The sequence below is a fragment of the Heliangelus exortis genome, chromosome 5 (genome assembly GCF_036169615.1).
Source record: "Heliangelus exortis chromosome 5, bHelExo1.hap1, whole genome shotgun sequence".
NCBI classification, from domain to species: domain Eukaryota; kingdom Metazoa; phylum Chordata; class Aves; order Apodiformes; family Trochilidae; genus Heliangelus; species Heliangelus exortis.
Genome location: NC_092426.1, coordinates 39,937,468 through 39,949,751, shown reverse-complemented (window position 1 = coordinate 39,949,751; position 12,284 = coordinate 39,937,468). Strand labels below are relative to the sequence as shown.

The 12,284-nt window shown below is 41.5% G+C and overlaps 1 protein-coding gene across 14 annotated transcripts in view; it reads left to right on the top strand.

Annotated features, from left to right (window-relative positions):
* CELF1 (CUGBP Elav-like family member 1) overlaps positions 1–12,284 on the top strand; it is a 55,054-nt gene that overhangs the window by 30,669 nt on the left and 12,101 nt on the right. For 7 of the 14 annotated variants that reach the window (XM_071744982.1, XM_071744981.1, XM_071744978.1 and 4 more), the window contains 5 exons: positions 2,086–2,220; positions 2,415–2,494; positions 2,822–2,983; positions 4,411–4,492; positions 7,182–7,310. In XM_071744982.1, the coding sequence (XP_071601083.1) occupies positions 2,086–2,220; positions 2,415–2,494; positions 2,822–2,983; positions 4,411–4,492; positions 7,182–7,310 (588 nt within the window). The remainder of the gene's footprint in view (positions 1–2,085; positions 2,221–2,414; positions 2,495–2,821; positions 2,984–4,410; positions 4,493–7,181; positions 7,311–12,284) is intronic. The other 7 variants (XM_071744983.1, XM_071744973.1, XM_071744972.1 and 4 more) reach the window with 3 other exon arrangements.

Below are 12,284 nucleotides of genomic sequence, written 5' to 3'. Positions count from 1 at the left end.
ACCTTGACAGACCTGGGAGGTGAGCCTGTGTGAACCTCATGAAATTCAACATGGTTAGGTGCCTGCACCTGGGTCAGGGCAGTACCAAACATTAGGTACAAGTTGGTCAGTGAGTGGGTTGAGAGCAGCCCAGAAGAGAAGAACTTGGGGTATAAGTGGATGAAAAAGTGGATATAAGCCAGCAACATGTTATTGCAGCCTAGAAAGCCAGTCAGATCCTGGTCTGCATCAAAAGAAGGGCTAACAGGTCCAGGGGGGAGATTCTCCCCCTCTGCTCTGCTCTCATGAGACCCCACCTAGAGCTCTGTGTCCAGCTCTGCCCCCCACAGTGTAAGAGAGGCATGGAGGATCTACTTGAGCAGGTCCAGAGGAGGGCAATGAAGATGGTCAGAGGGCTAGAGGACCTCCCCTGTGAGGACAGTCTGAGAGAGTTGAGGTTATTTAGCCTGGAGAAGGCTTTGAGGAGACCTACACAAAAGATAGGGAGAGATTCTTTATCAGGAAGTATAATGATAGGACAAGGGGTAACAGTTTGAAGCTGAAAGAGGATTAAGTTTAGATTAGATGTTAGGAAAAAAGTTTTTCACTGTGAAGGTGGTGAGCCCCTGGCATAGATTGCCCAGGGAAGCTGTGGCTGCCCCATTCCTGGAAGTGTTGAAGGCCAGGTTGGATGGGGCCTTGAGCAACCTGGTCTAGTGGAAGGTGTCCCTGCCCATGGCAAGGCTTTGGAACCAGATGATCTTTAAGGTCACTTCCAGCCCAGATTACTCCATGAAATCTGGAAATGCTTGTTCAAGTGCTTGATCAATGTGTGAAGCAAGGTCTCTTGCAGCTAGGCATGTTGCATCATGAAGAAGATAATCCTGGCTTCAGAAAGCTTACATCATAGGATCTTTGAAAACAGAAGATGGGATATATGGGTGACATATATTACAAGTAATTCCATCTACAGATTTCTCCATGTGTACACAGAATGTTTGTGTAAACATACCTAGAAAGGAGTAGTTCTTTTGAAGTGTTGATGAGAGGGGACACACCCACCCACCATTAGGATTTATAATCAGTCACCTCAGCTGGAGTAGTTTGGAATTTTCCTCAAGACCACAGAAGACTCAGCAAATAACTTTGTTTCCCCTCATCGTGGCACTAAATACAAGACTTGAAGCTTCAAATTGTGCTATAGCCATCATCATATTTTACGTTGCGCTGAATATTGTATTTGCAAATTGTTGGTATTCTGTATGATTTGATTTATTCTTTAAAAGCAAGTATTTCACCCCACTCTTATTTAATGACCTCAAACTGAGACAAGTAACCACTAGTTGAAAAGTTAAGAGAAATGTCTTTCTGGACTCTTTATTTTAAAATAGTCTGCACACTGAAAGGTATTCTTCAACTCCACTATGTCTAGTAGTACCATCAGCATTTAGAGGCAAGATACAGTAGCACACAGTCCAGTTTTCTGATTTGAGGTGTTATTTTCATGTGTTTGGTCCAAATCAAAATGAATGAATCTGAAAAAGAACTAAAACTGTTCTTTTTCATCAGCTGCTCTATCTTCCACTGGTAAGAGCAGAGCATGAGGAAACAGGCAGATTTAAATTTCGGTAGTTGATATGATAGAGAGGCTAGAAAGAAGCTTTCTCCATCTCAGTTGCTTGTTTAGATACAGCTATAAATGTTTATGGTCTAAAGACAGAGAAATCAGAGGGGAGAGGATGACAATAGTCCAAGAAAATACATATAGCTCTTCTCTCACTCATCAGGAACTGAATGTAGAAGATACAGGAAGGTGCTGAATCTGATTCCCCCCACACTTTTCTTACATCCTTGCATTCTAAGTCTTGCAAGGGCAAGACAGTCAGCAAGATGTAAGCATAAACCATCATATAACAGGCATCCTTCAGGTTCATTGAGGTATCTTGTATGCATCCTTTCCAGCTGAAGACATTTCATGATTGGGAGTCTTGTTTTGAAAAGGTTATACCCTAAATACAAGGGAAAAAATGTGGTTGATGGAGAAGAAAAAATAAGATGTGGTAAGCACATACTTGCTGGTAATACTCTCATCCTTTGATTTCTTAGCAGTAGAAGATAGGAAGTTGTTTATTGGAATGATATCCAAGAAGTGCAATGAAAATGATATCCGAGTGATGTTCTCCCCCTTTGGGCAGATTGAAGAATGCAGGATATTACGGGGCCCTGATGGCCTGAGCAGAGGTAAGCAGGAAGCACTGGGTGCTGCATTTTGCAACTCAAGGTGGCATTTCAGCTCTTCCTGTGATTTGCTCTGCACCCCTCTGCCTTTCTCCCTGCCCTGCTTCCTGATCTCCTGTAGGCATTTTAATTTCTTTATTCATCCTACTAACTGTGGACACAGTGACTAAACAGCTTCCTTTTTGTTCTTTCCCCAGGTTGTGCATTTGTGACTTTCACAACAAGAGCCATGGCACAAACAGCAATCAAAGCAATGCACCAAGCACAAACCATGGAGGTAAAACAAGTTTGTGGGTGTCAAAAGATGTAATTTGTCAGGCAGTCACTATGGAGTTTGGTGCAGTATGTGTTTCTTTGCAAACACTACTCTTGGACTTTTGTTGTGCTCCTGTTGCTAGTGCTTGAGATAGAAACTTCATTTGCAGAGAAACATAATTAAAAGCAAATGAGATTTTGAACCTTTAATGAAATATCCTGTTTGAGTGTGTACATACATATAAATGCATGTGGGAGGAGGGGAATTCTTCCAATCACTGGGCCTTAATGCCATATTTTTGACTGCTGGGACCAGCAAGTATGTAATTGCTTGAATTGCTGTTTGCAGGGTTGCTCTTCTCCCATTGTGGTAAAATTTGCAGACACACAGAAGGACAAAGAGCAGAAACGAATTGCTCAGCAACTCCAGCAACAAATGCAACAGATCAGTGCTGCCTCAGTATGGGGAAACCTGGCTGGACTCAACACACTTGGACCCCAATACTTAGCAGTGAGTTTTCTGATTTGGGTTCTTTTCATCTCTTCAGGGATTACAGTGTCTGACTGTCTTGTAGTGCTTAATGTATTTTTTTAGAAGGCTTCTAATACATGAGCAGGGTTTTTAATCCTCATTTTGTGGATGAGGAGAGTCACATGAAGTTACATGCCAGAAGCCAGTCAGGACTCATTTAAGTGAGGATTTCAACACCAATCACTGTACCCTTAGCTACTGAAGCTTTCTTTTCCCCATGTCTTCTGTAGAATGAAGACTCTACAGACACTTCCCTTGTGCTGGGAAGATTGTCTTCATGTATAACAGCCTCAGTGTTTATCCATACAAATGCCCTTTTCATGTCTGATGGTTTAGTTCTTGAATTTCTCCTGTTTTTGCTTTTTCATCCTTGTGTCTCTTACCCCTTCCACTGAAACCTAGAACAGTACTTAGTGCAGTCCAAATAGAAAAGGTGATCAGGTTGGAAGCACCAGGCAGAGAAAGGAAAAGAAACAAACCCAAAACAAACAAAAAACCCAGTCAAGAACCACCAAAAATCCCAAGCCACAGAAAATAGGGACACACAATTATCTTTAGCAAAAATGACACAACAGAGAGTAGTCTGCTCTTTGTTACTGATTTTAGTTAATTTTTCTGGGTCCCCAAAGGGTGAACTTTTCATAAATTTACGTGCTTTGGCTCCTGTGAGTTCCCAGAGTAGCTATAAGAACTGATTTACACCATAAGGTCTGGGGAACAGAAAAGGAACATTGCATCTTGGTGTGATGTACTGGTGAAGCAGAGGCATTTTCTCTTTTTTAGTACTGCTTTAGGTTTGGTAGATTGGAATTTTTTATAAGACAGAATCATAGAATAGTTTGGCAGGGAAGAAACCTTTAAAGGTCATCTACCCTAATCCCCAGCTGGGCAAAACCAAGTTAATGGAGAAAGGAAATCCCTTGAAAAGGCTTACAGGCTGAGGCTTCAAATTTCTCTCATTGCTGCTATGCATCAGGAGAGTGGAGGGGGTTCAGTCTCAGTGGCGTTTTGGTGTGGCATTTACCATTTGGTGAGGTAGAATAGCCTTAGCACTTCTCTCTGAGGTGCTTTGCGTAGGAGTTCTCTCTCACTGCTGATTCTGCTCGTTGTGCCTTGGTGTGGTAGCTCTAAACTCCCCTCATATGGGTTCTGTTGAGCAAGGAAAGCCTCTTGCTGTTGCTTTGGCTGCAGTGTGGTGCATGGGCAGCAGGGATTTGCAGTGTGGTGGTGCTCTGGCTGCATTGCCTGAGGGGAATTCTCTTGAGGCTTTGCCTGGATGTGGTGCTTGGGCAGTGGGAATTCCCTTTGTGACAGCGCTGCTCTGGCTGTGGTGTGGTGCAGTTTCTCCCAGAAGCAGAGCCAGCCCTCACTCTCACTCTTATTTTGTTTTTTGGTGTAATGTCTAGCTTTATTTGCAGCTCCTTCAGCAGACAGCAGCTGCCTCATCTGGGAACCTGAACACACTGAGCAGCCTCCACCCGATGGGAGGTGAGTTGTTTTTTCCATCAGCAGGCAAGTTCAGTGACAAAGAAAAGAGGGGGGTAGAGAAAGTAGCCAAAAGGCTGTAGACACTTTAACCTCATTTGAAATAAGTAGTCCTGAGCTTAGCTAGTCCTTTGGAGTGACAGGAATGCTCTGCTGCAAGTGTGGATGTTCTTTCTTAATCTTGGTTAACCATTGTCCCCAAGGTAAGTTGTGGAATGCTGGTAATCTCCCCTTCCTCTGCCATTTAAAATTCTCTCCCCTTATGGGTACAGAAGATGGCTCTGTATATTTCTTTCCATCCAGACTGGTGCCTGTTGGAAGAACTGTTTTAAGTAAGCACTAATGCATGTGTTTCAGTGATAACAAATTCTTAGGTTTCCTGTTTTAAAACCTATTTTCTCATATACATCAAAGTTGAAAATGCAGTGCTGGTAGGGAAGTGAACTGGTTCATTCAGGTTCTTCAGTTCCTTTGTTTGAATTAAAGATGATGACACCATTGCCAGCTTAATATGTGTGAGCCAAATTACTTGCTGTGGCACTGCTACTCAGAATAGTCACTGAGGGTAGCCTCACTGGGGCTGCATAGTGATTGTCCCCTTTGTCTTCACAGAGTGGGGAATAAAAACCCCACATGTTGGAAGCTCCATTTACTACATTCTTTAAATTCTGCTGGCAGAAAAACTGTAGGTTTGCTTTTCATATTGGATGTTTTAAGATTTTAAATTTGCCTCCTCGAGTTTTATGATAATTCAAGAAGTTACATGTCCTGTCTGTACAGAGACCAATCTGAAAGTTTGAAGGAAGTAAAGTATCTTTGTACATCTGACTTGTCACTGATGCGTGTACCAACACAGTTACAAGTTTTTGCAAAGTTTTTTTTTCTTGCAAAGTTGCAAGAATTTTGATTTCTACTTGAGACTGATTCTAACTTTAGTTTCTTGTGTTTACTTTTTTCATGTTGGAGCTCTGAAGGGGCTCTTAGATCTAAGACTTGCCAAAAGCAACTCTTAAAAAATCAGTTTTACTCCTATCCTGTGTGGTCATGATCTAAAATAGGTTTCGTTATGTGTAGATTACTTTTTTCCCCCCTCTTCTGTCTTTTTAAAAGCAAGTGGCAATAAAGAAGAAAAGCACTATAGTAGTTCATTTTAATTGTTACTACAGTAAGGTTTGGGATGGGGTGAAGGGGCTAATAAGTACCTGAGGTTGCCTTTGAAGTTTCCAGAGTAATTCTGTCTTCACCTTTAAAAAAAAGCCACAAAAAACAAGCCTTACAAATTGAGAACTCGGACATAAAATTATCATGTTGGGTGGTGCTTTGAAAGAATTATTCCAAGTTTGTGATTCCTCACAGAAAGAGTTCTAGTTACAAAGTCCTGTTAATATCTCATCTGATATCCTTTTTTGAAATTCATAGAAAAATATTAAGTAGGTAATTAGATCTCAACTGCATCAGACTTTTTAGACAAAATTTTATCTTGACCCTGTTTAAAAGCAGATGGGAAAACAATGTGATGACAAGAGGGCAGGTGCAGTGTGCACATGCCAAACTGCTTCAGAAAGCAAGCAAGCTGCTCTGTTCTTCACTAGCTCCAACACTTGCACTTTTAACCCTCTGTAGCGCGTTAAAAAAAAGAAACAAACCAAGAATTTTTTTTGTTTTAACTTAATGCTTAAAGTTTGCTCCCATGACTACCCTGTGCCTACACCAGCTGATCCTGTGGCCAGGAGTTGCCACCAACATTGTCTCATGATTGCCTGTTGCTTAGGGGAGCAAACAAAGCAGCTGGTGGTGGGTTAAAGATGTGACTTTGTGGCCACTTTTGTGCAAACCTTGAGAGCATTCTGCAGCTATTGGTGCTCCCATGCAAAGAGAGAGGAGGGACACAAGAGATGAGAGTGTTACTGGCCTGGTGTCTAGATAAATTCATGAGCTTGCAGATGACCTGTCAAACCCTGGCTTAACTCTGGGTTAAACCTGCTGTGCTTTTGTGACTGGAGACAGCACTACTTGAAAATTTCTGTTCTTTGGAGTCTACATCTAAGATCATGACTACCTGGTCTGTTACCATCTCATCTGTCTGGGCAACCAAAACCTTTGTTTAGAGATAATGCAGAGAAGATCAGTAGTATTAGCTCAAGCAAAATACTCCTGCCTGTTTTAAACTCCTTCCCATTGCTCCGGGTCCAAAGGAGGGCAACTAGGCTGGTGAAAGGACTCGAGCACAGATCCTATGAGGGGAGGCTGAGGGAGCTGGGGGTGTTCAGCCTGGAGAAGAGGAGGCTCAGGGGAGACCTCATCACTCTCTACAACTCCCTGAAAGGAGGTTGGAGCCAGGGGGGCATTGGGCTCTTTTCCCAGGCAACTCTCAGCAAGACAAGAGGGCACAAGAGGTCTCAAGTTGTGCCAGGGGAGGTTTAGGTTGGACATTAGAAAGAACTTCTTTATGGAGAGGGTGATCAGGCATTGGAATGGGCTGCCCAGGGAAGGGGTGGATTCTCCATCCCTGGAGATATTTCAAAAGAGCCTGGATGTCCATGGGCTGGGAACCATGGGGGGAGTGGATCAAGGGTTGGACTTGATCATCTCTGAGGTCCCTTCCAACCCAGCCAATTCTATGATTCTGTGTTGCTGGGTCTGTTAAGCCTGGATGGTGGTGGAGAACCCATGCCTTTTCCCTGTGTTGCAGGACTGAATGCCATGCAGTTACAGAACTTGGCTGCCTTGGCAGCTGCCGCCAGCGCCGCTCAGAGCACCCCCAGTGGCACCGCTGCACTCACCTCCTCCAGCAGTCCCCTGAGTGTGCTCACCAGCTCAGGTAAGAGGCTGCCTGGGATGTAGTGTGGTGGTAGAACCTTAGGAGTCATTTTGGGATAGAGGTCACCTGTTTTGTCTGTCCGTTTTTGGCACCTTCATGTTGATTCCTTAATAGATGAGCAGTTTCCTTGGTAGGTTCGCTGGCCTTGGCTTAGGGTAGATATCTTTGCCACCAGCAAAGGCTTTTTTACCTGCTGTGTTCCTTCCTCCAAATGGTCAGGTTAATTTAGAGTAAAATGAATTTTTGAGGTCATGATGAAACAGAAAGGTAGGTGACCTTCTTGCAGTCAGATTATTACAATCTCATCACACATTCCATTTATCTGTGGTTTTAGGAAAGTACTGTGGCAGATGTACCCAGTTCTTCTGGATATGGAAATAGAAGATACCCTAAGCATAAAGTAATGCATTCTGTGCACTAGAACAGTACAGTTTATATTCCTCTGGCATTAATGAAGATAAAGATGCTGTAGCTACCTCATGGAAGTAAAATAAACAGACCCCTAGCACATTTATTTGAAAGCAGTGTCTAGAATTGGCTGTATAAGTTGCACATAAAACCCAATGCCTTTCTCTTCTGGTTTTTTGTTTGTTTTTGGTTGTCTGTTCGCGGTTTTTTTAGTTCTTTCTGGTTTTTATTAGTTTATGTACATTATCCAGAGAGGATAAAATGTCCAAGTAGTGTTCTTTTTCTGCCTTAGTGTTAAATGTGATCATTCAAAGCAACAAACAAGAAAAATTAATTGTGCTTCCATCAGACACATTCAGTTTTTACCACAAATGAGGATCAGTATCCTACTCAGTTATTCCTATCAGATTTTCAGTGATTTCTGAATCCTGGCATGGGAATGGAGACCCTGTGTTTTCAGGGTGTCAGTTTCCCAGCATCTGCAGCATGGTATGTGGGTTTGGCTTTGTTTCTTTGTTGTATTTTTGGTTGGTTGGTTTTTGGTTTTTTGGTGGGGTTTTTTTGTGGTTTTTTTTTTTTTTTTATGTTTAGTTGTTTGGTCAGGGGTTTTATTGTTTGGGGTTTTTTTTGTTTTTCATAAAAAGCCAAATTGCATATCAGTTTTTTAAATCCAGCCTATAGAGTTGACATCTTGACTTGTGATTGAGAGACCAAAGCAGGCTGAGGGGTGTTTCAGATTGCCACAGGTAGCTTTTTTCTATTGTGTAAGAGTACCAAGGAGCTGGGCTTAAGAGCCTATAAAGAGATTACAAGGGAAAGCTCTTTAGAAAACCTGATGTCACACAAGCAGGAGTTAAGCCATGGGTGCTTTATACTTTTTTCTACTTAGAGAAATCCCCAAGAAAGAATTCAGTTTTTAAAGTGTTCTGTTGCAGGCCAGGGCTTTTTTTACATAAAAACTCTGTGGACTGCAATTCCTGAAAGATTAAATTTTGAAATTCATCTTGACTCCCAGCTATGGTACACTATTCCATAATTAAAAAGAAAAAGAGTTGAGGCTATGGAAGAGCTCCATTTATAACCCTCTACTGCTTCTTCTTTGCAGAGAAGGTAAATATACCTTGGAGTTTCTTCCACATTTCCTCATCCAGTAGCAGAGCTGGGAATTTTCAGGTTACAATTTGTTGTGACTGGCATTTAGAACTGAAATTTCTTTGTTGGGGCTCTCGACTACTGACTGGAGTAAGTTTGTTCTCTGATTTGTTGAGGTGGGGAAAGGGACTGGCAAGTTGTGAAATTCGGATACCAGACATGCTAAAAGAGGCAGAGACAGCCTCTTCTCAGGAGTGTGCAGTGAAAGGGCAAGGGCAACAGACAAGTTGCAACAGAGAAAATTGAGAGAATATAAAAGACAAAATTAATGATGAGACTGATTAAGCTCAGGAACAAGGTGACAGATGGGCTGTGCAATCTCCATCATTCCAGAGATTCAGGATGTAATTGGAAAGGACCCTGAGCAGGCTGCCTTAAATCAGAGGTTAGACCAGCTCTGAGCAGACCATTGGTGATCCACAACCCTTCCAACTGAAGTTATGCTGCTGTTTTGTGATTCTCTGGGTTAGGTTTCCCCTCCATGAACTCTGTGTGTAATCACCTAAGAAATCTGTAGGACTCCACTCATTCAGAGCATCCCTCTGGAACCATACCTAGACCTTGGAAAAACCTCAGTGTATAGCTGTGCAGTTCCATCCGGAAGTAAATGTCTGTGGGACATAGGGCATCATCCACTGTGATAACCTCTTAAACCTAACTGCAGAGGAGATGACTACTGGCATTACTTTTGTCCATCTGTCATCCAAATGTTCACCTGATGCTCAGTTGGACATCTCCCCAGATTGTCCTCAGCATAATTGGTGGAAAAATCTAGACAACTATTGTGCACGGCTACGTTTTTTTTTCTTGTTCATCTGCGCTGATTCCTTTTCTGTTTGAGGATCTTGGAAGTCCACACAGTGGAAAATCTCAGAGTGGTCTACGTGTAAGGCATTGTTGCTCTGTTGTCTTCCTACTCATTTCAGGTGATTTTGTGTAGGTATTTCAAACCAGTATTGTGTATTTTCATTTAGAATAGGATGGAGCAAAACCTTTCACCTTGCAGTAGGGTGTCAACTCTTTAGAACTGAACAGGCTGTTGCTGTATCCACCTGTAGGTAATCAATGTTACAGAGCCTGTGGCCTCAGATAAACTCATTTAAACTGCTGGCTTTGAAGGAGTCATTCAAGAAAATGTTAGAGAAATATTTTAGGATTGGAGTGTCTTGCCTGCCATCTTTTACACTCAGACATCAGTAAGGATTGCCAGCTCCAGAGCAAAACAGAATGAGACACCATTTTCAGAGACACCATGGTCTTTTTGCTTTTACTAGAACTAATTCTGATAGAGTTCAGTCAGAGTCATTGCCTGAATTTTGGTGCTCTGTAGCTCATTACTTGAATGGTAGATGACTGAGCTAGAACAGACATAGTGTTTCCTCAGTTTACCTGTGTCCCCAGAAGTTGATAGGTGATGTCCAGGCCCCAAGTTTCACTATTTTTTCTGGCTTTTATTTAAATATATAGGCAAATTGTCTGAAAAAGATTAAGCATTTTTGGCTACTTTTCTTAGAGTTAGGCTCTCTGACTAAATACAACTCAGTAGATAGATACTAGGAGACATAAATTCAGTAGCAAGCAAAAAAAAACTTAAGATATACAGAGACACTGTTAGAATTAGCGATGGAGTAAGGTACAAATGTCAAGTTACATTTGTTTTCCTTCCCCTTACTGTGTGCTTGTCTGATCTGAAATCATACATGAAAAACAGACCAGAAAAGATGACTGGAACTGTGGCACCCCTTCTCTATGAAGAGCAATGAGGGAGCCTGAGAAATGGAAGCCTGACATGGGAGTAGGATACCATTGAGGTCTACAAATATGTTACCGGTGTGATGAAGACAAGCAGGGAAAGATCAGATATTATAGAACTCCAGACAAGAATGACAGGTGAAGCTGTCAGCTGACAGTTCAAAAATAACTGTGTTCAGCCTTTTGTAGGGATTTAAATGAATTTATTTTACATCACAAGGTTTTTAAAGTAGGGAAGGCACCTGTTCTCTCTTTCACTTGTCTCTCTAGCACATGCTGCATTTTTTCCCCCTCATACTACTACTATTTTATTGTGGGTTGTGGTTTTAAACTTATGTTATTATCAGTCAAACATTGTGTCATTCTGAATTCTTTAGATGAGCAATGAAGTGTTGTAGAAGCGAATGATGTTCTGGAATATGGGCAGCTGTATTATTTCTGAACTCTGGCTTTTATTCAGCCAGCTGTGGTTTTTTACCAACTTGGGGATTATACTGCAATTTGTTCTCTGTATTTTCCAACTTTTAATATGCTACTTATAGTACCCTTTTTTTTTTTTCAGAGTAGGCATCTTAAAATATAGTTTGAGACATAACTTTTCAGTTTCTGACTTGTTAAGAGAACTTGTCTAGAACTTTTCCTAGAGGAGGTTTGTTATTTCCTTTGTCAGTACAAAAACTAAACAGTGAGATGAAGTGTAGCTCCCTGGGTTCTCATGCAGCTTTTGTTAGGTACAGCTTTTGCTGGAGCTTGTTAGGCAAGTTTGCTGTTTCCCATTGAAATAATTATTTTCCACTCCAGCAGAGACTTTGTGCCACCCATGTGAAGTGGTTATTGTAGTGTGTGTGTATCTGCTTGAAAGATGTTAACAGTTCTTTTCAAGGCTTTAGTGGATGCACACAGCATAACTGAGAATCCCAAACATGCTAAGGAAACTTAAAATGCCTGAATTTCAGCTCTTCTGTTACCCACTTGGTCAGACAGATAAATTTCTCTTGAAAACAGACTGTAAGATGCCTCTGCAGCACAAGTTTTTAAAATCTTTTAGTTTGTAGAAGAATATTTTCAGCACATCTTGTGCAGAAATTTTAATCTCTTACCATGTCCATAATCTTTGTAGGTGACCTAAATTTGAGCTGCTTTTTCTTTTGATATACAAACTTATCAAACTTTTTTCTCATGGTTTTGATGTCTTGTTGCTATAGAACAAGTTCCACCTGTTGCAGAGTTTGTCAGGCTCTGTAAGCTGTTAGTCTGGGAGGTACTGTGACTGTAGACTTCTCTGCCTGAGTTGTGTGATTGATGATGTTTGTGGCACAGTCAGCAGGGGACAGACCATGTATTTTGGATGTATGTACCAAAACTTTCCTTGGCTCCGGCCCCAGCTGCTACAGAGGGGTTTTTAATGAAAAATTATTTAATGTGTCAGAAGAATCTGGGCATCTGCTGTTCCTGATCTGACAGAATGGGAAAATCATATATTGTTTCATTGGAGGTTTTTTAATTTCCCTAGAATTCCTGTGGTTCAGGTCTTTTCCACCTCCTGTGAAGTTTCAAGGATAAATGTTAGTATGTATCCATTCTTACCTCAATTAAAAGCAAATAGGTTGCTGCTGGTCCCCTTATATGAGGTACAAAATTTAGCTAACATTTGTGTGTTGC